Raw genomic sequence first — 27312 nt, forward strand, 5'->3', positions numbered from 1 at the left:
CTGCATCAAAAGTAGGCTAATCAATAAACTATATCAAAACTGGTCAAACATTGGCCAAACTGTCAAATAATAATAATAATAATATTTTCATGTATTTGTGAAACAGCATCAAACTAAATGTAATGCCTCAACTCCTACAATTCCAAGTGCTTGTCGGGGTGGGGGGTCCCCAGTTCAAATATGATTATTTTGTAAAAAAAAATCATGTCAAGGACCCCCAAATTATTATGTATTTTGCCACAGAATCCACATCTGAAAAGATGTTTCGCCAGGGACCCCCATTTGTGTTGTTATATTTTTTGAAAATAGCAGATCTACAAGGTCACAATCCATCATGCAGCTTTGTGAGCTTGTAGATCAGCTTTTTTCAAATAGCCATTGTACTAGGGTTAAAGTGGTTAAACAGATGTTATGCTACATTAACTCATTTTGCTGAGGACCCTCTGGAACCCCATCAAGGACCCCTGGGGGTCCCTGGAACCCACTTTGAGAACCACTGCTCTAATCTCTCAAGACAGCTTCTGAAACTTCTGACAACTTTAAAAAAAACAGTTTGGCATGCATACAGACCCCCATAACTCTGGTAGTAATTTAAACACATTGAACCAAATTGGTTCCAACTCTCTCATGGGCAGCAGGTCTTTCCCCAGAAAGAAAGACAGACAAAAGAAAGATGCATTTTTCTGCTGACATTATGACACATAGGCCTAGGCCTGTAGAATTTAAAGACTATGGAGGAACCATTAAAACACTTCACTAAATCAGTTTGTTGTAGCCCAGTATCTACAACGTCAATTATTTTGACACTAACTACTGTCTATTGACTAGCTTCAGATGCTGCCACTTGAGCAAAATTTGCTTCACCCACATTTCCCAAGTTGTGATTCTTTTCTATACAGCCAAAGACGTTTTAGTTTGAGTTTAAAACACAGCACAGAAAGTATTGTTTTTATTACCTCTCCCAGTAATTTGCTACAAAACATACATCTCAGTTTTGATTCATTCAGCACAAAAAGGCATACTGGTAATATGTATAATACACAGAAGTACATTTTCAGTTGACTGTGCTGAATAATCTGCCAAGCAGGTAACAGGAACAAACAATTTCATCAGAACCTATATTGAATACCTACTGTCAACAGCCTATCACAGTGCCTAGTGAGGCCAAGGAGGAAGACTTTCGTCCAATCACATTAAATGATAAGCCATCAAACCAATCAGAGAGCAGTTGTCTGAAGCAGGGAAATTTGCATTTTCCAAATCATTAGTGTTTGTTTTAGCCTACATCCCAGGACAGCCAGAGAGGTGGGGTTTATTACATCAAGAAAATTCAGTTTCAGTATCAGGCAAGTTACCAAGCACACAGGCAAGAACACTACATTTAATTTGGGGTTAGGGTTATACATTTCTCTGATTGATTGGAGCATGACACAAATAAACTAATTCTGATATACATTCTTGTCCCAACGCATGACCATCAGAAATTAGAGAAGATAAAAATGATCAAATACAATCTCCAGGTTTCATCAAAGGGTGTTCCAACAGCCTGGCAGGGCCGTGTTCGCGGGCGAAAAGCAGCCAGGGGGAGTAGTGGTCGGTGTGCCTGTTCAGCAAGAGAACTGGGGGGGGATAGTGTGTTGCTCCACACAGTGGTTCTCAAAAGTTTTCATGTCAAGGACCCCCAAATTAATGTGTAGTTGACGAGGACCCCCACAGCAGATTTTGTTAAATGTGTTACAGAAATATTAAACATTTTCCACCTTCTTTCAAGATTTATTTTGAAAATAGCTTAAGTTTAACCACTTTTCAGTGGTTAAACTGATTTTGATGCCATAATAACTCATTTTGCTAGGGAATTTCCGTGGAACCCCCTCCAGGACCAATGGGGGTGCCCGGACCCCCATTTTGGGAACCACTGTGTTACGCCCCTCACTTAAGTGTCTGGCGAAGTCATGTGTATCAGAGGAGACACGTGGTTGTCCACACCCTCCCCAGACCAAACATTAGGGGTTACAGGGACCATACACATACATACACCTGGGGGGGAATTGCCATAACGACTAAACTGAACAACCACTTTGCCTACAGACTATTAACATCATCAAAAACTTTCTCAGACTAGCTGACTTGCAAGAACCATTTTGCACCAACAGAGAATAGGGGGGGGGGGGGGGGCGTACCACAAAAAATGGTGTGAACACGTATGTGTATGTGAACAGGATAAATAAAGTGATCAAATAAAGGTTTGCGAACCAGTGGTTCTCAAACCTTTTCATGTCAAGAAGGGATGAAGAATTACATATTGATTTTCTAAAGAATGACTTTGCACCAGAAATGGTTCTATTTGTCATGGTTGACCGTGTATGAATCTACCCACCCTTACAAAATGACCAGTGTGATTTAACTAAAACTCAAAACTGTTTGGAGAGTGGAATCATAACATGATTTGAGTAACACACATGATTAGAGTAAACCCCCTCATATATAAATTCAATACAACAAAAGGTTCTCAAATTAATTTGTATTTGTATTTGTATTTGGACGCGGACCCCCATCTGAAAATATATTGTGGACCACCATGTTGATAAAATCACCAAGTGGTTAAACACATTTTGATGCTATATCAACACATTTTTCTGGGGACCCCATGCATCCCTCTCAAGGACCCATGGGGGATTTACACACACTCCAACATAGCAAAGCCAATGTGGTATGGCCTTTTCTGTTTGTAAACACAATGTTTGCGATAGGAAAGGAGAAAAACGATTAAAAAAACAGCAATGTCACACTGTCTCATCAAAATCTTGATTAAATAAATTGGAACATGGCTTGTATCTGATCAACCCTACAAAGGTTTAGCTTACTAAAATATATTATCTACTTCTCAAACAATATTTTGTTGGAACAGGAAATATAGTTTGTAGTAACTCTTCTGTCTTCATTACTCACTCAGTTCCTGTTCTATGACATATATGCCAGTCCTGGGAACTCCACTTACCAAGATCAAGATGCAGTTGGATGTCAGACTGGGCCACGTTAGTGTCCTGTGATTATGATGTGTCCCCAAATATTCCATTCAAGAACAATTAAACACACATCTTCCTATTGTGGGAAATGCAAATATATGGTATTCCACCACTAGAGGGAGACAGAGAGAGTGAGTGAGAGAGAGTGAGAGAGAGAGAGAAATGGCAGAAGAATTGTCTTCCACACTTCTCATGTCTTTCTCTGTCTCTCTCTCTGTTCTCCCCTTTCCAAATCCTCCTCTTTTCCCATTCTCCCCTCAAGCCTGTTTATTTCTGCAGCTACTATGGGGTGCCGAGAGTGAGAGAAGGAAGGAGTGAACGTTGGATGGCGTTCTACTCCCATCTCCGTCCCTCTCGGCTCATTGCAATCACCCTCCTCCACCTCCTCCTCCTCATTGTCCACCTCCTCGTCCTCTTTGTCCTCCTCCGCGTCCTCTTTGTCCTCCTCCTTGTCCTCTCGTACAGTTTGTTTCTTCCTGGTTCATTTCTGCAGCTCCTGCGGCGTGCTGAAGGTCTCGTACACATTGGCTGCAAACTCCTTCACCTGGTCTATCATCAGCAAGTCCTGGAGAGAAAGAGAGAGATAGAGAGAGAGAGAGAGAGACAGACGAGACATGAAGAGGAGAGATGAAGGATGACGTTGTCGGGCAGAAATCTCTTATCTTATCTATTTTAACCTTTTGGGTTTTTTCTCAAATTAACACCCTACTTGACACGGCGCAAAGCGTCACATTTTGAGCTTGTCGAGCTGCTACTTTAGCTGTTTTTGAATTTGAGTCCTGAAAAGTAGCAGTTTTCGTCTGTCGGGTTTCCACCCGACAGACGATAATAAAGATGGATGGAATTCACTTTCCTTTCTTTTGCAAGAATAGTCTCAAGGTATGTATCCTTCCGACTGAGAAAGGGTGCATAGTATAATACTCAGAGTGAAATTCAAACGAAGGATTTTACTGTGTGACATGCACCAAGGAATGGATTTTACCTGGGCCCAGGTAAAGCCAGGCTAATTGAACATACTGGCCCTCATTTATCAACGCGGTGCAGCCCAAATAATGGGCGTACGGCGAGATCACCGCACCTTTCGGCATTTATCAATATATCCTGATGTGGGCTTCATCCTACCGTAAGCTGAAATCTCACGTCTGGTAGAGAGCAGTTGTTGACTTTGGCTGCGCCTGTTTATTCCATTCTAGACCTGCGGAGCAACATTGTCTGTCTGACTGTCTGACAGGCATCTGGACACATAATCCACTCCTAAATGTATATCTACACTAATAAATAATCCCTGGGAAAATATAACATTTTATAAAGTAATTTAAACAAACTGCTTTAACAGTCATTCAGTTGCATTGGCTATTTTAAAATAGCAGATCTGCAAGCTCACAACGGGTCGCATCGCGGCGCGTTGTGAGCTTGTAGATCTGCTATTTTCAAAATATACAGCGCTTCTGCGAGCGCATTTTCGGGACTCCCGACGATCTTTTCATGGACAGTGAGGTGTACAAACTTACAGTAGCTTGTCCTATGTTATGGAGTTATGTCATAGAGAGTTTTGAAGACTACAACCTGGCTGGGTTAAGGATATAAACCCGACGCTCCAATCTCTTATTAAAGTGGCGGCACGGAATCACTGCAGCCTGGTCGAGTCTGACTGCTTTATTTTAGTGTAAGTGTGAGTGAGTGAGTGAGTGAGTGAGTGAGTGAGTGAGTGAGTGAGTGAGTGAGAGAGAGAGGCGTGTGCGTGTGTGTGACTTGACAGGCAGCGAGGCGAGCCGGCGAAACTCTTTCTTTTTGGTTCTTCATGTCGTAAAATCGGGGTGTTTCCAGAATATTTAAGGGTGTGTTATTTAAATGACGCTCGTTTTCAGACGTGAGATTTATCAAGGCTGGGACCAAATGTACGCTCGGATCGGCTGTGTAGGATTCGTTGATAAATGTGACTTCGACGTGGTACGGCCGAATATATGGAAAGATATACGCCGGTTTATACGCTCTGTTGATAAATGAGGGCCACTGTGTTATTAACTGGACCAAAGTTAAAGGGATACTTCACTTTAGGGCCGGGGACACATTTAAAAAAAATATTAAAAATAAATGAAAAAAGTTATGGAAAATTCATGGCCCCCTCACGCATTAGAGTGTCCTACTAATGTGTGAGGGGGCCATGAATTTTCCATAACTTTTTTCATTTATTTTTTATATTTTTTTTAAATGTGTCCCCGGCCCGAAAGTGAAGTATCCCTTTAAGCCAGGCAAACTGAACACATTGAGTTGTTAACTGGACCAAAGTTAAGCCAGGTTAACTGAACACATTGAGTTGTTAACTGGACCAAAGTTAAGCCAGGCTAACTGAACATACTGTGTTATTAACAGGACCAAAGTAAAGCCAGGCTAACTGAACACATTGAGTTGTTAACTGGACCAAAGTAAAGCCAGGCTAACTGAACACATTGAGTCGTTACCTGGACAAAGTGGCTGGGTGTTTCACTGCAAATGCTGTTGATCTGACCATTGACGATGGGGATGATCTTAGCTAGGGGCAGGCTGACTGCTGACAAACTGGAGAGACGGACACAGAGATATCAGTTGAAGGGCCCTTCTCACCATTCACTATAACTATAAATATATCGTTTTAATAATCATTCTAACTCAAGTGGAAGACAGAGTCCACACCACAACTATAACAAAGACAATGGTGAACGAAATAGTTATAGTGCTCGCTGTGAACGGCCCTTAAGACAAAAAAGACTACATCCAGAAATATGCACACACCAACGCTCGGAACCCCCGCTGTTTGCATTTGCAAGTATTCATGATGAAAACTGGATTCAGGACGCACATTCAGAATGTTGAAAGATATATACAGCACTGTACTGTATCACAATACAATATACAGCAACAAAATATTACAGTAGAGCCATTGACGGCTACTAGTACTACTTGGACAAAATATCTGTGGTGAAAAGAATCATGATTGGTCCACAGACATGCTGTTAATAAATTATGTATTATATATATTGATTATCTGATAATTGGCCCTCAATATGCCATAATAGTAAGGAAGGCCCTGCACTACTAGGCTAACTAGTAGAGGTACAGTGACACAGCAAAACAGTATGAAGAGGAGACATTGGTCAGTCTGAACTTTCACCCACTTCTGAGCAAGCTAATGTAATATCATACTTGGAGTTGAGAAAGACTCATTGCAAAATACACGGACCACCACAGTAATAAGAACCTAAACACACGAGTTAAGATGCATGAATGGTGAGACAGCACTTTAGGATATCCCAGCCTAAAGTCAACAGGTTACTTATAGACAAGAACTGGCAAATGTAAGACAGGGGTTCCCGGTTTGACCAGTCAATGTGACATGGACTTGGAAAGGTCAAAGCTCTCAGATGGGTAAATTGTTCTACGAATAACGTTAATGAATGTACTTGGATTACACTGTGACGACATTCATCTCATGTATAAAGACACCCTGAATCCCTGAATGAATGGCATGACCAGTGTATGGAACCAGTGTATGGAACTCCAATCTCCCCCGCCAAATCAAACTCAGCTTCTTCTACGCGACAGTAGAGTCCGTTCTTCTCTATGGCAGTGAATGCTGGACCCTGAAACCAGCCCTTGAGAAGTCCCTGGACGGGTGCTACACCAGGATGCTGCGTGCAGTGCTTAACATCAGCAAGAGTGCGCATGTTACCAACAGAATCCTGTATGAGGGAATACCAAGGGTGAGCGAGAAGATTGCTGTAAGGAGAATGAGACTAGCAGGACACTGCCAAAGGCACCGAGAGCTGCCAGCCAGCAAACTGGTGCTGTGGGAACCAACACATGGGCACCGGTCAAGAGGACGCCCCACACTAACATATGTGGACACGCTCAAGAAGGATGCAGGAGCCCATAGCACCAATGAGCTGGCCAGATGTATGGAGAGTCGGGATGACTGGAAGCAACGATGGAGGGCTCGTCTGAGGACGACCTAGAGAGAATCCTGTAAAATCCTAGGCAGACCTGCAGCGGTCTGCTTCAGCTTGTGTTATTGGCTTATGTATGGCTGACTATTGAAATAAACTAATATGTGATTATAACTCGTCGTTGTCTGTCGTAACTTTGATTAATAAGTTAACAATGCCAATCGGGGAGCTGACCTATCAGGAGCAGAGCTGAGGGCAGAGTCACCGGGAGGCGGGCGGAAGAACTCGGCCAGGTTGTCAAGGAGACGAGAGAATCCTCGGTTCAGACAGGTGTTGAGAACAGCGCTGAAGTCTGGACTGGAGACACACACACACACACACACACACACACACACACACACACACACACGTTTGTATTATATTACTATACTTGTGAGAACATCAACATTTTAGGACAGCGATTTTATGAATGCTGTACGGTGTCTTTGGTGTGGTGTTTACCTGTCCAGCATGTCTCTGGTCTCACTGAGCAGTTTGATGGTCATAACGTCCTGTTCTGTCAAACCACACGCCTGCGCACACGCACACACACACACACACACACACACACACACAAAGTTAGGAAATGGAAAAAAGAACCTGTATTCCAATGGATCCAATATTATGTAATTATTTAGTTACACTTGCTGATTCTTTTCATTGGTTCATGTACAACCCACAGACAGACTTAACCACTTTCAAAATCTTTCCAAAATAGAAAAAAATAGCAGATCTACAAGCTCCACAACGCATCTACAGATCTACAACGCAGTATCGCTCCTCTTATGAAATTACCTTTAATAAGCAGCACATTTTTCTATCACTTTCTGCTTTATACAACCAAGAATAAAGCATATACTGTATGAATAATTCTTGTGACCTGATCAGACAGCGTGGTCTCTTCGTCAGCTATCATGTACCAGGACAGCCGTCTCTGGGCTGCGTCTCCACCCGGCCCTCCAGGGGGTCCCTGGCCTCCCTCTACCAGCGCTCTGATCCAGCTCAGCTGCTGTTCCAGTTCCAAGAGGGACAGACTCTGTTTCAGAGAGGCACTGGACACACACAAACAACGTTTGGGTGAGAGCAATGTCACAAGAGATGCAGGCAGGCAGGCAGACAGACAGACATACGGACAGAGAGACAGAGAGACAGACAGACAGACAGACAGACAGACAGACAGACAGACAGACAGACAGACAGACAGACAGACAGACAGACAGACAGACAGACAGACAGACAGACAGACAGACAGACAGACAGACAGACAGACAGACAGACACTCACTCTCCCAGTGTATCCTGGACTGCTCTCTTTACCACTGACATCAGTTCTGTCAAACCTGAGAAAAACAGAGAGAGAGGAAGAAGGCAGATGGAGACTGATGAAAAAGCAACAAGACATGGTATGTGTGTGCGTTACTGCCATCCAAACTTAATCTGTCCATCCCAATAAGCATGACTCTTATTGTCTAGTATCTACACCATGGACATCATCAGGTCCCATATATTAGACAGTTTGCAAAGGATTGCACATAGCCAGACATGACAACATTGTTGACGTCATTACTTAAGACTTGTCTTACAAAACCTCCTTCATGAAACCAAAAATGTTGCAATGCAATGACCCCCGTGTATTGCAAATACACCAGATGCCATTGTGATTGATGAGGACTGAGAGGTTTTCCTATTGAAAGTTGTCTTTGCTTTTGATTTAGGTTTAGAGGAAGCTTTCCTTACCAGGCAAGTAAAATATAAACCATTAGCGCACCTTGCGCAAGTGTGCATGTATGCCGTTTATATTCTGCAAACTTGTTTGGATACATGCACTGAGACACAGTGCATATGACATCAGAGGAAACTGAAAAAAATATGTAAAAAAAAAATATGTATTTTATAAATGTAGACTCGATACATTCAAATGTGTGTGTGTGTGGCCTACCATCTCCTAATAGATGTTGAATACTGGACAAATACTGCTGTTGGACATCTGGTGGAGCCAGAGGAGTCTGGAGAGATAAAAACACACACACACACGTCAGTAAGTTTCATGATCACGGTTAGGAAAACAAAAACAAAACAAACAGACAGACAGACACACACACACTGGTCCTCACCATTCCATTCTTCCCTACAGAGTTGTCCAGGTACAGATATCCTCCTATGATGTTGAGTTGGACTCTCAGCAGGACCACCAGCATACAGGTACTGTACACTGCCACAATACTACGAGTAAAACCTGTACCAGACATCATGAAATAATGTTAACGTATATGTTCTGTGCACCAGGGCTGGGCAATTTACCAAAAACATATAGAAACTGACATTTAGAACCAATAAACCGACTTAAAATTGCTCATTTTTTATTAACCCATTGAGACCTGAAGCCGATTCTACATGTCTCCTAAATCCCAACAGTATTCTGAAAAACCTATGTTTCTATATCAGTGGTGCTCAATCTTTTTCGTGTCAAGGACCCCCAAAATTATATGTATTTGGCCGCGGACCCCCATCAAAATATTTTGTTCCAGGGACCCCCCAGAAGCAAAGATTTGAGTTAAAAATGTTCGCCTTAAAAATATATATATTCAAAGATTTGCACACCTTTTCACGATTTTTCAAAAATAGCAGATCTACAAGCTCATAGCGCGGCACTCGGTGCCGCGCTATGAGCTTGTATATCTGCTATTTTTGAATAGCCAAAGTGTAAAATAATGCTTTTTAGCTCAAATCTAAAAATGACACAGTTCCAGGTCTTAATGGGTTAATAACCTATCTACATCGCAATGAATTAATCGTATTGATTTGAAGTCATATCGCCCAGCCCCACAGTGCACCGCCATGACACTACGGGTAAAAACCTGACCACTCATCATGAAGTCAAGTTAACAGAGAGTCTTACTCATCGTTGTACTCAACAGCTGGACAACATTGCTGTTTGGGGTCATTCATCATAAACAGGCTAAGCGCAGTCCACACCAAGGGTTTGCGATGCAACAAAACCGTTGCAATACGTTACACACATAGAGTTAAAAATAATAGAGAGGGCACCGGATATCGCCTCGCATCCACTTGCATTGAGTTGCTCACCCAGCGCATGGGCTCAATTGAACCCTTCTTCCGGGTTGGAAACGTATTGGAAAATGTAATGGGCGCGGCCTATTTGGGTCCTCAGTGACGTCACTGGAGCACCATAGGCTCGTACATATACATTGGCCACACCTGCAATACCTCAAATGGCCAGCATGTCCATTTGGCTTCAATGAAACCACTGGGTTCTGGGGGCTTGGTTACACAGAGACACCGCGGCGGTGTGAATTGCCCTGCTGTTGCAGGTTGCAACAGTTTTTGGGGATTCTGTTGCAACTCATTGTATTGCAAATGATTGGTGTGGACGGGGCTGTAGGAGTGTATTCAGTTCGGTTGCTTTTGTAGGACTGAACAATCTGGATCGTTTGGTCGTGTCTGAAATGAAAAGCACTTACTGATGATCTTCAGGTCCTCCCAGATCTCCACCTTATTGGCTGGTCTACGACGTGGGCGGTACGGAGGCGGGGCCAGAAGAGAAGGCGGAATTACATAGGATTACACATTTAGGACATTACCGCAGTGTACAGTAGATCAGTGGTTCTTAAAGTGGGGCCTGGGGACCCCCAGGGGTCCTTGAGGGGGTTCCAGGGGGTCCCAGCTAAATGACTGATAGTTAGGAACCAAATGGCCCCTCACAGGTCTGTAACTCTGAGAAGGACCTGTAAGGGTGCTGTAGTGTAGGGGGTCCCGTAAGGCCCGGCCCTGAGCAATTTGATGCCCTAGGCAGGGTTTTTACCTTTATAATATAGCCTAAATAAGGCTATTTCACAAATAGCTAGGATATCGTGCACAATACAAAAGCTAAATTGAAAACAAAACTATTATATGTTAACTCATTCAGTGCCACTGGCCAAAATTCATTGTAAAAAAAAAAACATTCAGTGCCACAGCCAAAATTCATTGTAAAAAAAAAAACATTCAGTGCCACAGCCAAAATTCATTGTAAAAAAAAAAAGCTTGCTTAGGAGCCGAGATACAGCCTTTTTCAGTAAGAAGTTAAACAAGAAGTGAATGGAGCTGAACATTTTCAAATCATCATATCTTGGGTTCTGAACATTTTTTTCCAAAAAAAAAGAAGAACGTTTTAGACGTCCTGTGGCACAGGGCTTATTACAACGGACGTTTTAGACGTCCGGTGGCACTGTTAATATGAATGAATTTGCATTGAGTTAGCTAAGTAGATAGCATGGTGTTTCATTCTCAATCAGAGTAAGCAGGTTTCTGCACAGCTAGGGATGAACGAGGCACTCTTTACATTGTCTGGAATGCATCCTTCTAGCAATAAAGGTCTTATCTTATCTAGTTTGAGACACTTGAGGTAACATGATCACTAGAGCCGGTCGGCTAGAGCTCATGGGGCGGAGCCGGTCTGGATACGCATGGCTGGGCGAAACCCAAAACTCAGGAAAGAGAGGAGTGCATTGTTGGGGCGCACCCAACCTCGTTTTTCAAATACTTAAAACGTACAAATTCAAGGGTTCTTTTTAATATTTTGTGTTCTATAAAAAATACACAAATATATATAATTTTTTCAATTCTTAGAAATTTGGTGGGCGTGAGAACCACTGCTGTAGATGTTCAACTGAGCTAAACAAAACATTAATAAAGGTATTTTTTGTCTTTCTCTGTGCCACTTTGTAAAATGAAATAAAATAGAAACACCAGCCAGTGTATAGCAACTGCCCAGAAACTTAACTTAGCTTACATTAAAAACAATTAAAACAAGCAATTAAAATGAAAAAACTATTTCCAAATGTCTTTGTGCAGTGTGTGTGTGTTGTACTGACTTGGTCTTGAGCAGCATCGTCAGGCTCTCAGAGTTCAACTGCTGGATGATGGCTTCTCTCAACGTAGGCAACATGGACAGCACTGTTGTGGACACACACACACACACACACATCACACATGATGTCACATGCACGCATAGACACAACAAGACTAGAGTGGCGGCTTCACTTTGTTTGTTTAAAACTGTCTGCTAGCAAGCTCAGAGAATTTGAAATATAAACAACCCCAAAAAGGCTTTGCATGTTGTTGGAATGAACACATTGCCCTTGCATAATCTGCCATGCATATTCTGTGATTATTGTAAGGCATTCAAACTGGGATGTCCCAAAGGGATGATCCAAAGGGATGGACTAAGCATCCTCCATATGCTACTGCGTATGCGATGCAAGAGTGCCGGACTCGCCAACAACACTATAAAATGGAAGCAACGTGCCAAATAGGGTCGAATAGGGAGACTAAATAAATACTGTGCATCTCCATCTCTCTTTCGGTAAACACCTGTTGTTTGTGTCATTTTATATTTATTTGGCTATTAAAAAAATAGCAGATATACAAGCTCATAGCGCGGCACCGAGTGCTGCGCTACGAGCTTGTAGATCAGCTTTTTTTGAAAGATCTTGATTTTTTTTGCAAATCTTTGAATGTATATATTTTTAAAGAGAACATTTGTAACTCTAATATTTGCTTCTGGGGGGTCCCTGGAACAAAATATTTTGAGATGGGGTCCGCGGCCAAATATATATAATTTTGGGAGTCCTTGACATGAAAAAGTTTGAGAACCACTTGTATAGCAACATAAGTTTAACAAAAAAACTGTTAGGATTTAGAAGACATTTTGTAGAGTTGGTCTCAGGTCTTAATGGGTTAAATGTGCTGCTCTATATAGTAATAAAGAGGACTTGACACTGACAGTGTGTAATGATGAAGCAGTGACGTTAACTCCTCACCCACCAGTCATGTTGCAGGTCCTCTGGTTGCTCTCAAAGTGGAACTGTCGTCTGGCCTGAGAGATGTATTCTGACGCCTCCTTCTCCTGGATCTCCCTCATCTTCCTCTGGGCATACTTACCCAGGAAATACGCCCCTGCAGGGACACAGCGTGCATAACAAGTCACTTTTTGCATCTTATTTTTTAACCTGCGGCCCGGGGGCCACATGCGGCCCCCACCTTCACTTATTGCGGCCCGCAGGTTAATATCGGAATACTGATATATTATTGATTTCAGCTGTTACAACTGCAAACATGCAAACATGACCCGCTGTAATTACTTCAGTCTATATTAGTAGCTTAATGACTAGTATTAAAATTCTGTAATTTTTAGGTCCAATGTATTTGTATTTAAGTTCATAAAGTTAACATAAGTATAACTAAGTGCATTTGAAATTAAATAAAAATGTAACTTTTCAGGATTCCAATTCAAAAATAGCAACAAAAAAAAATCTGGATTCCAATTCAAAAATAGCAATAAATAAATCTGGTCCAATTCAAAAGTAGTATAAAAAAAGCAGATCTACAAGCTCAAAACCGCACTGTGGCGCGTTTTGAGCTTGTAGATCTGCTATTTCTGCTACTTTTATGTGACATAGAATTGCCCTATTGTAGAGAAATTAGTTTCTCTACTTTTTCCCCCATCCTACCTCTATTATTTGATTAATCGAGTAAAAAAATCGATACGATAGAATAATCTATAGTTGCAGATATCATCTGGCATTTTGGATAATGTAATATCACTGATTGATATCATATGTCTATCAATCTGTGTCACATTGGCACACCGAGTTGGGAAATTGACCACAGGGAGAAAAGTTTTCTCCCTGTGGTCAATTTCCCAACTCGGTCACTGTTTTCTCAGAAAACAGTGACAGTGGCTGCATGCTCCTCTGTCAGGTCACTTAAGTTAAACCGATTATCATTTAGGGATTACAGGGATTCATCCCCAAAACATGTACTTAAAAGGGCTTTTAGTTAATTAGTTAAAGTGCATTTTACCGTAATTGTGATTTACAATCACTCTGACTTAAGGCATAATGCCATGGTATAGCACTATAATAATATACACAGTAAAATCCTCAGGATTATTTATCCTTTTATGTACAAATGGAACCCAAGGGGTCCATTGGGTTCCATTTGTACACTCTCAGAGTCAGAGTAAAAGGAACACATATTTATGATAACTATGACATAAGCTAGCCTTCGATCAATACTATCATGTATTTTATAGTCTGACTTTTACTTTCGTATTCATAGATAAATAGATAAATGTCAAAATCGATTAAATACATCCAGTGCTGTAACGTAACTAAGTACATTTACTCAAGTACTGTACAATTTTGAAGTATTTTTTTTACTTTACAGGAGTATTTAAAAATTTCAGTTATTTTACTTCTCAGAAGGAAATATTGTACTTTTTACTACACTGCAATGATTTACTAGTTACTTCTATGAACTGAGTACAAAGGACCCCAATGGAAACAAACCATAGGCTTTCTTGGGTTTAAAATCCTCTTAGCAGACCTTATATTGAACTGTACTTTCCTGCTAATAAAGTATTCGATCATTCACTCACTTGATCTTGATTATTATTACAAAACATAAATTAACCACTTCAGCCCTATATACATTTCGGCCATTTGAAAATAGCAGATCTACAAGCTCACACCATTGTGAGCTTGTAGATCTGCTATTTTCAAGTTTTTTTTTATACATTTGAAAACTTGTGAAATGGCACAGTCTGCATAATGAGTACGTTCTACTTTTGAACATAAAATATGTTTTGATACCAATACTTTGGTACTTTCACACAAGTACATTTTGATTGTTGGATTGTAACCATTGTCATCATGATTTGTGTGCATGGGGATCTCATCTTAAACAAGCTCAGTGCTTAATGAGTCTTCCAGTTTTAGTAGACCTTGTATTGTGAATTTGTACTTCCATGTACTGTTGTTCTCATGTCTTACTAAATAAAGTACATCAATCAATCAAACAGAGTATTTCTACATTGCAATATTGATACTTTTACTTTAAGTAAATACAGAGTACTTTTTACACCACTGAATACATCTATGGTAGTCTTGATCCCAGGCTAGACAGAACACAAGCAGTGCTACATGCTATCTATCTACATAGCAGTGAAAAAACAAGTTGATCAGATCTACCTCCAATGAAGGCTCCAGTAAAAATAAACTTCCTTCTGTGGCGCTTCACGAAATTCCAGACCGAGGAAAACATTCTGGTGTCAAATGTGTAAACGTTTTGCACCTTAATAATAATACTGAAATGTTTTAACTTATGTTGTGTACATGACAGCTAACCATCCATGCTAGGCTGACAGCAGCATGAAGTGAGCATCGAAAAGCAAGTGTTCGATTCAGCCTGTCTGGATACACTGTTTCCCAAACAGTGGGTCGGGACCCATTTGTGGGACGCGGACACATTTTTATGGGTCGCGAGTAAATGTCGAAACATTATTTATTTATTTTTAATTTAAAAAAAGAAAAATCATAATTTTTCATGAATATTAAAAAAAAACATTTCAATGATTTTTCAAAAGAATTTCATGAATGAATAAAAAAAACATGAAAAACAAAGAAATTCCATAAAAACAAATGTGTGAAGAAGTGGTGAAAATAGCCGATCTACAAGCTCACAACGCGGCGCAAAGCGTCACGTTGTGAGCTTGTAGATCTGCTATTTTCACTAGTTTGGGTGCCGGGCAAACATCTAATTTCTCTTTTGGGTCGTGAGCTAAAAAGGTTTGGGAACCACTGGTCTAGATCATCGGTGTTTGATTAAACATGCCTAAAAAGGTCCGACCAATATGATCTTCCCTCTGAACTCGCGTCAATACCTAGCCTCGTTCCCAGCCTCACACATCTGCGAAGTCAATGCCTGGTTTCTATTTACTGTTCAGTGCTCACATTCTATTTAAAGACCGCCTACTGTATCCGGTACTTTCCACGCCAACATATATACATACACACAGGCTATTTCCGTATCCGCTCTAAACCGGATATCCAAGCTAAAAATGTGTGTGTCCCCCATTCTCATCTTCCCCCTCCACTCCAGTCAGTGGTGGCGGTGTAGCACGTGAAATACATGTAAATAAATGAAGTCATGTTTTTGTTTCTTCGTTTCCACAGCATATAATTTAACTGGATGTTGTATTATGTACATGAAGTGATTATTTGGTTTGCAATGGGGACGGAATGCAAGGAAACTTCGAGGGAGACTTTTTATCCAACTGAAGAGGATATTCAGAAGTGGATGTCCAGTGCTTTCGATATGGTGAGTTTCAACACATAAATACCGGGAATCATGATTGACTGAGTTATGTTTATTTGACAAGGATATCGCACGTTGCATAAACCTTAGCTGTAGAATACAACTACTCTCGTAGACGTATTTATGATTCTGACGTTTTCAATCTACGAGAGTTGTAGGGTTCACCCCCCATGGACACAGGGACTTTCAGCACTATACCCCGTAGACACTCCAAACATGTACAAATTGAAAGTAAAGATGCTTACCCCCACGCCTCAAATGTTAACTCTCGCTACGGTGTAGTAGTTTAATGTAATAATTCATATCTTTCAATAAAGAAGTGTTTTAATGCCGTCTGTGGCCGAACGCCATTTTTTCACCCTCGTTTACTTCCCGTTTACATTGAGTGTAATTCTGGGTTTCACCAGATGGGCGCGTCGATACCGCCCATTGGGAACTTCCGACAGAATCGGCCACAGACGGCATTCTTTATTAAAAGATATGGATTATTACATTAAACTAATACCCCGTAGCGAGAGTTAACATTTGGGGCGTGGGGGTAAGCATCTTTATTTTCAATTTGTACATGTTTGGAGTGTCTACGGGGTATAGTGCTGAAAGTCCCTGTGTCCATGGGGGGTGAACCCTACAACTCTCGTAGATTGAAAACGTCAGAATCATAAATACGTCTACGAGAGTTGTATTCTACAGCTAGATAAACCTGATGGATGTGTGGGCGACAATGTTATCACAAGGAAAGATGAAATCACCTACCTGGGTTGTATATAGCCCTGGTTCAGAGCGTTAGTGACTTCGCTCTAACGCCCTGGAAGACCCCTCGCTCTGCGCATGTACAAGGAATTCCACTGCCCTGCCAGCGCTCAAGAGTAGTGAAAATAAACAAAACCATTTCGCTACTCACCGAAGCAAAGGCTGTTTTGTGTTGTTGAAAGTCTATTCTCCGCACTGGGGAGCCTCTCAGCACCCCACCTACTCTGTAAAATACACTTTTTGGGCAGAAAATAAAATATGTCAGCGAGACGGAAATTATTTTTATTTACTCCACAGTGCCCTCTACAGATTTTGGTTAATGGTAAGTTCAAATCCTCCAGATCTGTAGAGGGCACTGTGGAGTAAATACAATTTATTTCCGTCTCGCTGACATATTTTATTTTCTGCCCAAAAAGTGTATTTTACAGAGTAGGTGGGGTGCTGAGAGGCTCCCCAGTGCGGAGAATAGACTTTCAACAACACAAAACAGCCTTTGCTTCGGTGAGTAGCGAAATGGTTTTGTTTATTTTCACTACTCTTGAGCGCTGGCAGGGCAGTGGAATTCCTTGTACATGCGCAGAGCGAGGGGTCTTCCAGGGCGTTAGAGCGAAGTCACTAACGCTCTGAACCAGGGCTAGGTTGTATACAATTGTGTCAACAAAGTAACTAACTAACTAACTAATCTATCTAAGAGGCCAACGTCTCAAGTGAAAAAATGTCAACAAAAGTAATCAGAAAATCTTTCTATTCAGGATCTCCTCGGTGGTAAGTAGGAACACACTGAGGACACAGGACCGCTCAATGTCATTTTGACTATGGATGCACCTCGTGGTATTAAAAACAAAACTGCAGACCGCTCAAAACGAACTGGTCAGGTTACTTGACCTCCTTATGTGGTGGGAAAAGTACTGATATTTTTTACTTAAGTAAAAGTAGCAATACCACACTATAAAAGTACTCTGTTACAAGTAAAAGGCCTGTGTTCAAAATGCTACTTGAGTAAAAGTACAAAAGTATTGGCATCAAAATATACTTAAAGTACCAAAAGTAAAAGTACTAAAATGTTTGAAAATAGCAGATCTACAAGTTCACAACGTGTCGCATCGCGACGCGTTGTGAGCTTGTAGGTTCGCTATTTTCAAATAGCATATGTATAAAATAGGGCTAAAGTGGTTAATGTGTGTTATATAATATAATAATTTATATCTGCAAAGTAACTAAAGCTGTCAAATAATTGTAGTGGAGTAAAAGTACAATATTTGCCCCTGAGATGTAGTGGAGTAGAAGTAAAAGTATAGAAAATGGGAAATACTTATTGTAATAAATCCTCAAATTTGTACTTAAGTACAGTACTTAAGTAAATGTACTTAGTTACTTTACACCACTGCTTGGCCTTACACCCAGAACTCACCTAACCCCTGCTCATTATGCTAGGGTGGGATGGCTCAGGGCAGAGGATAGAGTAAAGCAACTTGCAGTGGGCCTGGTCTTCAAGATACCAGAGAAAACAGGCATACCCATGTACCTGTCAGACTTCAATAGCATAAAAGACACACAGGGACAACACCAGACCACCAGCCCCACTGATCTCACTGAACCCAGTTCCGCCAAAAAAAATTGGTCAAATTCGTTCTACTGCTATGCCGCCAGAATGTGGAAGGTCCTACCAACAGTCATGATAGCTAGGAAAATCTTAGGGTTACAATAATGTTTATATCATCTTTTAGTAAGTTGATAAACACAGTTTCAGTTTAAGGTCATGCTGACACATGCAGGGTTACTGCTATGGAAACTCAAATAAGATAAAATGAACTATATGAACTGTATCTTTAATGACGAGACAATTCTTTAATAACAATCCAAACATACAAATGATAAAAATAAAAGATGAAATTATATTTATCAAGTCATAAAAAAGTGACTCCTTACTCCTTACCCTCCTTCAACACGTCTCTAAAAGAGCACCTACAGGTGGCTGCAAATTGTAACTGGCCCCTGTAAAAAGTAACTAAGTCTAAGCTTGTCTGTCGAGTCACCTTTTAAAAACAGTGTCTTCAATCGCTAGCTTGAGATCAGTGGGTTGACAGTTGATGAAGCGAATTTATATTATTATATTATATTGCTTAGCGTTGATTAGTTTGTGTTGCTAAAGTTTGACTTTGAGAGCTGAGAACCAGAACCTCTTTACTGATAAGGCCGGAATAGGGAGTTCAGGTCGGCAGGTCACAGCTGCCAGTAAGTCAGAGGCCCCTTTGTTTTATGGCCAGATGAGATATGTTTTAGCACTAACAAGCTCAGGAGAAGACATCAAATGAATTATTGGTTTTCCTTTAACCAATTATGAGCTGACCGTCAGAGAAGAGCAAGTCAGCCTATCTTTGTGCCTTGCTGGAACATCATGTCTGATGTGTGTGAATGTTGCAGCGCTGTAAATAAATCTATTCTATAGACCACCGAAGTCTGACGTAATTTACACATCCTTTGTTTGTCTACCTGGTTCGCAGTTTTCCACCCCCTTTCTGAATCCCATAGACGTATTTAATATCGCGTCAAATAAGAACTGTGTTCCAAAAATAAACAAATGACCCCGGCGGTTTGACTCTTATGGATATGAAGCATCAACTGACGGTGAGAAAACGATAATGTTACTTCCGCCGAATTAGTTACATTTTCGCCAGAAACAGACTGTATCAAATATAAGTGACTGACTATCATAAACGATATAGAACCTCCTCCCTGACAATATCGCCGGGACAGTTTGTTTATTTTTGGACCACAATTCTTATATGAGACGATTCTAAGATGACCCAATGTTATTCTCCATAGAGAAATTACTTCCGCAAACCTGGGGATGAGCGAATGACGTCAGGACTTCGGTGGTCTATTACCATTTGATATTGCATCTTGAGTCAAGCTTTATCTGATCTTTTGAGAGTTTCTAATTCCGCTAGACTTAACAACTGAAATCCATAAATTGTAAGCAAGGATTTCCACGTCACAGCTCCTACAGTTTTGCCCCCTTTACGGAAAAGACAGACTAGTCCAAATGAGGTCATGTACGTTGGGACCTCATTTGTACTTCCCAGAAAACAGGGGTGAACCGTGATTATATAAACATGAAAAACAACAAATTGTAAATAATTAACTTAGTTGCAGCGGCAACTGAGATAATTGCAAGATTGCAATGAGAACAATCTTATTTCATTTATATATTTATTTTTAGCAGACTCATGCCCATGTTGATCTCTTAATAGTTTGCACTACTACTTGCTAAATATGAATTTAATTGCGATCTTTTCCTGTCAGGCTAAAGACGCTCTGGAGAACGGAGAGGTGCCTGTGGGTTGCCTCATGGTGTACAACAATGAAGTTGTGGGCAGGGGCAGGAATGAAGTCAACGAGACCAAGAATGTAAGTCAAGTTCAAAGTAGATGGGAGAGGGAGTATTGCTTTTACAGCTTCACCCGGCAGATGGCTGCTCAGATGGTACAGATGAGCACACTCTGACAGTGTACACACTCTCGAATGTACACAAACTGTAGATACATAAAATAATGAAGATTTTACTGTGTGCTTCAACTAGTCTCTCGAGACAGACTGCACACACATTTTCAAATGCTTCTGTCCAACGGCGTAAATACATCTAACTGTGAATCAAATTAGTCGAAGCATGTCTAGGTTGCTGCTTAGCAGAGATGGAAATTCAAAAATAGATTTAATTATTTTTTTTAATGTATTTTTGTGATGGGAAATGACGGACAGATGACGCTTCCGTTCGCGACTTTCAGGGGGCGTAGTTACAGACTCTTTAGCATTCGAATTGTGGAATAGTTATTTGGTTTGAGAGACTGCTTGAACTGTGTGTGTGTGTGTGTGTGTGTGTGTGTGTGTGTGTGTGTGTGTGTGTGTGTGTGTGTGTGTGTGTGTGTGTGTGTGTGTGTGTGTGTGTGTGTGTGTGTGTGTGTGTGTGTGTGTGTGTGTGTGTGTGTGTGTGTGCGTGCGTGCGTGCGTGCGTGCGTGCGTGCGTGCGTGCGTGCGTGCTGCAGGCTACTCGCCATGCAGAGATGGTGGCCCTGGACCAGGTGCTGGAGTGGTGTCAACGTGCCAACATGGAGGCCAGGAGTGTGTGTGAGAGGACGGTGCTGTACGTCACTGTGGAGCCGTGCATCATGTGTGCAGGAGCCCTGCGGCTGCTCAGTATCTTACCAACACTGTGTGCGTGTGTGTGTGTTTGGTCGTGTGCATATCTGCTTACACAGCGTGTACATCCAGTGGTGAGAAGTAACATGAGGACATTTTGAAGTGTTTTAACTTTGCTTGAGTATTCTACTTCTACTACACTACATCTCAGAGGCAAATATTGTACTTTATTACACAATATTGTAATTATTTGACTGCTTTAGTAACATTAATGTATTGTATGTATATTATTAAAGGTAGGGTAAGTGATATTCTTTGTTAAAATAAGTGTCAAATAGCTCAATATTCTGATAGTAATCATTGCAAAGTGTTTGTTCAGTAGCAGGAGTCTCCCCGTCTCTCCACCCGATACGTATGTTCTCATCCCATTGAATGGGGCCTCATTGTTTGTTCAGTAAAGGACCTTTTACTGAACAAACAATGAGTACTATCAGAATATAGAGATATTTAACACTGTTACTGAACAAACACTCCATAGTAATGAGTTGGCTACTATCACAACATTGAATCACCCATAGAATGGCTGATAACAGCCTACCGGAGCCTCCTGGTAGGCCAGTAGGGACCTACTGGACCTACTAGCTATGGCATGAGAACGGTGATAATGGCCCCATTCAATGGGATGAGAACGTATCGGGTGGTCTCTCCAGCTTTTTAGAAAACAGAAAATGCATTTTCATGTTGGGATACCAACTTTATCCAATCAGGAGAGAGAACTCGCAAGATAAATAAGTGCAATTGGAAGTGATGGCACAAAGAAATGAGCAGACAAAATTCAAACTAAAAATTTAAGCTGATAAATGGGTACTCTCTCCTGATTGGCTGAAATTTGGCCACCCACCTGAAATTTTTTTTTTGTTTATTAAAGAGCTGGAGAGGTGGAGAAAACCCTGTTACTGAACAAACACTTTATAGCAATGATTATTATCACAATATAGAGATTTAACCTTTTAACAAAACACCTTTTTTGTTTTAACCACAAAATATCAATCACCCAACCTTTAATGCAAAATATACATTAATTGATAAATAATGTTTTTATGTATTATTACAGGTTAAGCTACCCAGCAGGACATAACATTAACCTTTACCAGCTGCAACATTAAAGTGATTAACCTATTAATGCCTTACTAATTACAATCCAATAATAAGATTGTAAAATCAGCTATTCTGCATGTTGAGAATGTTTACGTTTGATGCCAATACTTTTGTACTTTTACTCAAGTAAAATTTGGAATGCAGGACTTTTACTTGTAACGGAGTATTTCTACGTTGTGGTATTACTACTTTTACTTAGATAAATATCAGATACTTTTACTTATATACTTCCTCCACCACTAACTGATACATTGTAAGGTATTTGTGGTGTGCTTGGCTGTGTCTACCTCTGGATTAAGAATGTATCTTAACAGTAACCCCTGTCAGACATTCCAGTGGTGGTGTATGGCTGTGGGAATGACAGGTTTGGAGGCTGTGGCTCTGTGCTGGATATCTCCTCAGCACATCTACCTCACACTGGCACCTCATTCAAGGTATGCAGCTGTGTGCCTATGACATTTTCATGTCAAGGACCACCACATTAATATGTGTTTGGCCAAGGATCCCCATTAAAGATTTGTGTTTTCTTTTTTTTTGTGACCTGGTGTGTTTGTCTTCTCTTCAGTGTGAATCAGGCTACAGGGCAGAAGAGGCAGTGGAAATGCTGAAAACCTTCTATAAACAGGAGAATCCAAATGGTGAATAACTTTGCTATAATCTCTCCTTCTCCTCTCCTCTCCTCTCCTCTCCTCACGATATTCTCTCTGTGTTACAGCCCCCAAACCAAAAACCAGGAAAGACTGAGGCTGTGCCACGCTGGGATTACTGTATCATCACTTTTTGGCATGTTTTTTTTTAATATATTTATAAAAAAGTGTTTTATTTGGTGTGTGTGCATTTTCTGTCTATTCTGGGCTGTAAAGCTGGCCTCTTGCACCAGGCTCTATCTTTGGTAAGCCTTGAGTCTAGAGCAAAACTTCTCAATTTTATTGGATTTATCATGATCTTGGAGCGACTGGGATGGTTTTAAATTGTGATGTTCATCTGCTACAACTGACTTCTAATGCTCTCTGTAATTGCAAGGTTTTTTTCTTTGCAGTTGGTGAAATCTACTCGTAAATAAATAATTGTATAAAAAAGTAACTAGTAACATATTACTAAGACAGACTGTCTGTCTGTCTGTCTGTCTGTCTGTCTGTCTTTCTCTCCGTCCATCTCTCCCTCCTTCTCTGCACTTTAAAGGTTTCACTTCATGGGAGACTTGTTTTGAACAACGATAGTGTAAAAAATAAAGGTTAATTTGATTCTTTCAATTCAGGTTACACTTTAATCAGAATTTGATTTGATAATTTGATTCCATACACAATAAAGTTTACTTGAATATAACAATACAAGAGTTGAATAAAAACTTTTTATAAAATAAAATAATAAAAATGTAAGCTGAAAACGATTACAGTGTAGGTGTATGTAGTTCGAGAGACTAAGCATTTGTGAGTCAGTGTAAGTGTAAGAGGATAAGATACATTCACACACATTTAGGCTGATTCAAGCCAAGGCAAACAATAAAATGTGCTAGAAAATATAAATTTGTAGCACATCTTATACACAGTGAACAAATCACAACATACATAATTTACAAATTGAAATCATTGAATCATGCACCGAGTGCTGTGCTATGAGCTTGTAGATCTGCTATTTTTTTTTATTGTGAAAATTTGTGCAAATCTTATATATACATTTTTAACTCAAATATTTGCTTCTGGGGGGGTACCTGGAACAAAATATTTTGAGATGGGGGGGGGGGGGGGTTTAATACCTATCATTTTGGGGGTCATTGACATGAAAAGAGTTTGAGAACTACTGATATTATAGCAACATACGTTTTTTTTCCCATTTTTTTTTTTAAAGACATAATTATGTAGAATCCCCAGAAGCAAAGATGGTTAACCCAGAACCTTCCTTAACCTGAAACTTTCCAGAACCTGTGAAGCTCTGTGAAGGTTTTTTGTTTACATTTTTATTAGCCCATGAACCCTCCCTATTCTGGGGAGAATATTCGACAAAAATAGCAGATATACAAGCTCACAACATGTCACACTAAGTATTGACGGTTTAAGTGGTTAGATGTTTGAAAATACACATTGACATGAATCCAACATATTAATAGAAAAGATCATGTGTAAACCAAACAAACAAACAAACAAAAAATGATCTTAGTGCTGATCATAGTGCTGTCAAACAAGTCTATGAAGATATCTATGAAATCTATGAAATAGTTTAATCTGCAACACATTTTATACAATATATAGTGGGAGTCCCTGCTTCATCTCTCTCTCTCAGATAAGGAGTCCATGGCCTGGAAAACGGTGAAGACCCCTGCATTAGCCTATAATAACCAGAACAACCCCTGAAGGGTACGTCATAATAAACTAAACGAAAACTAATCTAAGCTAAAACGAGCTTTAGTGAAGTGAGCTTAACCCAGTGGTTACATTTTCTTGGCCAGGACCCCCAAACTGTATTTGGCTGTGGTGGACCCCATCTGAAAATATTTTGTGCCAGGGACCCTCAAAAAAGTTTTTTGTTGTAAACAATTGTCAAAGATTATTCCAAAATGTCCACACATTTTCAAGATTGTATAATAATAGCTGAATAATGATCTTAATGCTATATTAACTCATTTTACTGAGGAACCCCTGGAACACCTTCAAGGACCCTTTTTTACTTGCAATCCACTGCCTTAACCACAGACCAGTCCCAACTCATTATGACCGTGATAATTTCCATGGTAACTTTAATCCACTGCTGTGGCTGGAAGCTATGATATAATAATGAAAAGGTAATTTAATATTTTGGTTGGTTTAATGGAACCAAAAGATCTGTTTTGAATTTACAAGGAATTCCAAAATAGTGTCTTTATTCAGGGGGAGGAGATGTTGAGGGGACAATGTGTGTGTGCATGTGTCTCGCAGAGTGGTTCAGAGCCTCTGCCTGAAGACTAAAAGCATATTATCTCCTTTAGCCAAGGGGTGTTCCCCTTTAAGCTAGCGGTTGAGATGTTTGGCTTTATTGTCCCTTCCTGTGCAAGAGACCCAGGTTTGAATCCTGGCAGTTACATACAGTATGCATGTGTTATGTTGCATCAGTGAGTGTGTCCGTTGCTCAAAGTAGTTTACAGTGTGGCGTTGTTTGAGGTGAGAATTTACAGAGAAGCTTTTCCATCAACGTGGCTCACAGTTCCTTCTGTATAGAAGCACTCTATAGCCTGACCGATGCCAGATGTTTGGGTCTGATGCCGATCGCGATTTTGTCCCAGACCACCGATTAATAATGTTTTAACCAATATTTTCTAATCATAAAAAAAAACTTTTGATTTAATTCATGTTGCTATTTGAGAACATTTAACTGAGCAAAATAATAAATGAACATAAGTAACTTTTTGATAGATACAAAATAAAATGTTTTTTTTTATTCACCGGCCGATATACTGTATGATATATCAGCCAATCAGTCTAGCTCAATGCACATGGAGAGACTTAAAAATGTTCCTCCAATTCTCTGATGGTTCTTTAAAGCATCATATTGGTTAAAACCCTTCTTACACGGTTCATTCAAGTGTGAATTGCTTGAATGTGTTTCTTTAAGGAGCTGTGGTGTTTGAACAATTTCTTACACTGGTCACAGTAGTAGTAGTTTTCTGAATGAATTATCTGGTGTGATATGAGGCCATGGTCAGTGCTGAAGCATTTATCACACTGGTCACAGTGGTAGGGCTTCTCTCCTGTATGAATTCTCTGGTGACGTTTGAGATTACTACTATGGCTGAACTTTTCCCAACACTGGACACAGGGGTAGGGCTTCTCTCCTGTATGAATTCTTTGGTGACTTTTGAGACTACTACTTCGGCTGAACTTTTCCCCACACTGGTCACAGTGGTAGGGCTTCTCTCCTGTATGAATTCTTTGGTGACTTTTGAGACGACCACTTCGGCTGAACTTTTTCCCACACTGGTCACAGTGGTAGGGCTTCTCTCCTGTATGAATTATTTGGTGACTTTTGAGATGACCACTTCGGCTGAACTTTTCCCCACACTGGTCACAGTGGTAGGGCTTCTCTCCTGTATGAATTCTCTGGTGACGTTTGAGCTCACTGTTTCTGAAGAACTTTTTCCCACACTGGTCACAGCAGAAATGTTTCTTCACTGGTAGTTGGTCAGGAAAGACCTCTGGAATGGAGAATGAGGGGAGATAAACAAACCATAAAATGAATAGAAATAACATGGAAGCTGTGTTGTATTACCAACTGATAATGTTCTAATTGTAAAAGCATCTGGCACTACTTCCTTCTTCAAACTGATACAGTAGGTGATACAGTAGGCTGTTTCATGCACCATTTAACCAGTTAATACACCATACCGTCACTGTCGGTAGGAACCTTGCATGTCCAAAACTGTTACTTTTCAGAAAATGGTAAAAAATAACCTGTGTTATTATTTGAGCAGACCCTATTGTATTATTTATTCACCAGCTCTTGTTAATTATTTTCATTGGTACAATATTTATAAAACCCACAGACACACTTAACCACTTTCACCTATACTTTCAATTTATTATTTTTAACATTAGCTATTTTTGCTACTTTTGTGTGTAACTCACTGTTGTATGCCAACGTAGAAACTTTGGCATACTGATTCTGACTCTGACTTGAGTAAAAGTACAAAAGTATTGGCATCAAACGATGCTAACGATACGAGTACCAACGTCAAAGTATTCAGATTTTTCAAAATGTGTCCAACTTTTTCAAAAACAGCCGATCTACAAGCTCACGACACACGTTTTGAGCTGTAGATGGGCCAAAGAATAACATTGGGTGTAATCGGTTCATGTATGAAAGTGACTTAAACTAAAGTTTTCAAATAATTGTAGTGGAGTAAAACATAAAATATTTACCTCTGAGATGTAGTGGCGAGGAAATACTCAAGTAAAATAAAAGTACCTCAAAATAGTACTCAAGGAAATGTTAAATGATGCATTTATATAGCGCTTTTTATCCAAGGCGCTTTACAATGTGCATTACATTCACCCATTCACACACACATTCACTGACGGCTGAGGAAACCTGCTCATCGGGAGCAATTAGGGGTTCAGTCAGTGTCTTGTTCAAGGTCAAGGACACTTC

At 40.3% G+C, this 27312-nt stretch overlaps 2 protein-coding genes across 2 annotated transcripts; one reads left to right on the forward strand and one right to left on the reverse strand.

Annotated features, from left to right (window-relative positions):
* Positions 1-795: 795 nt before the first annotated feature.
* On the reverse strand, positions 796-15202 carry pex3 (peroxisomal biogenesis factor 3). Its single transcript, XM_080452524.1, has 12 exons — positions 15021-15202; positions 12814-12945; positions 11862-11943; positions 10470-10513; positions 9102-9223; positions 8927-8993; positions 8273-8327; positions 7869-8040; positions 7451-7521; positions 7184-7306; positions 5489-5585; positions 796-3591 (listed from the first exon to the last, which is right to left on the reverse strand). The coding sequence occupies exons 1-12, from the start codon at positions 15091-15093 to the stop codon at positions 3508-3510; spliced, it is 1122 nt and encodes a 373-aa protein (XP_080308650.1). The 5' UTR covers positions 15094-15202; the 3' UTR covers positions 796-3507.
* Positions 15203-15939: 737 nt separating this feature from the next.
* LOC308103731 (tRNA-specific adenosine deaminase 2-like) lies at positions 15940-23259 on the forward strand. The gene is made up of 6 exons (XM_080453869.1): positions 15940-16149; positions 20203-20307; positions 20943-21093; positions 22522-22628; positions 22760-22832; positions 22910-23259. The coding sequence occupies exons 1-6, from the start codon at positions 16021-16023 to the stop codon at positions 22936-22938; spliced, it is 594 nt and encodes a 197-aa protein (XP_080309995.1). The 5' UTR covers positions 15940-16020; the 3' UTR covers positions 22939-23259.
* The last annotated feature ends 4053 nt before the right edge of the window (positions 23260-27312 follow it).

The sequence above is a fragment of the Gymnoscopelus braueri genome, assembly GCF_963280865.1.
Source record: "Gymnoscopelus braueri genome assembly, chromosome: 16".
Classification (NCBI taxonomy): Eukaryota; Metazoa; Chordata; class Actinopteri; order Myctophiformes; family Myctophidae; genus Gymnoscopelus; species Gymnoscopelus braueri.

Bases quoted from the DNA above. Each gene is read 5' to 3' on its own strand.
- pex3 (XM_080452524.1), bottom strand. From the start codon at position 15,093: ATGTTTTCCTCGGTCTGGAATTTCGTGAAGCGCCACAGAAGGAAGTTT. The intron at 8,994-9,101 runs GTGAGGACCAGT...TTATCTCTCCAG, and splicing joins CTGTAGGGAAGAATGGAATG to ACTCCTCTGGCTCCACCAGA. The intron at 3,592-5,488 runs GTAACGACTCAA...CTTTCTCTCCAG, and splicing joins CACCCAGCCACTTTGTCCAG to GACTTGCTGATGATAGACCA.
- LOC308103731 (XM_080453869.1), top strand. From the start codon at position 16,021: ATGTTGTATTATGTACATGAAGTGATTATTTGGTTTGCAATGGGGACG. The intron at 22,629-22,759 runs GTATGCAGCTGT...TCTTCTCTTCAG, and splicing joins ACACTGGCACCTCATTCAAG to TGTGAATCAGGCTACAGGGC. The intron at 22,833-22,909 runs GTGAATAACTTT...TCTGTGTTACAG, and splicing joins TAAACAGGAGAATCCAAATG to CCCCCAAACCAAAAACCAGG.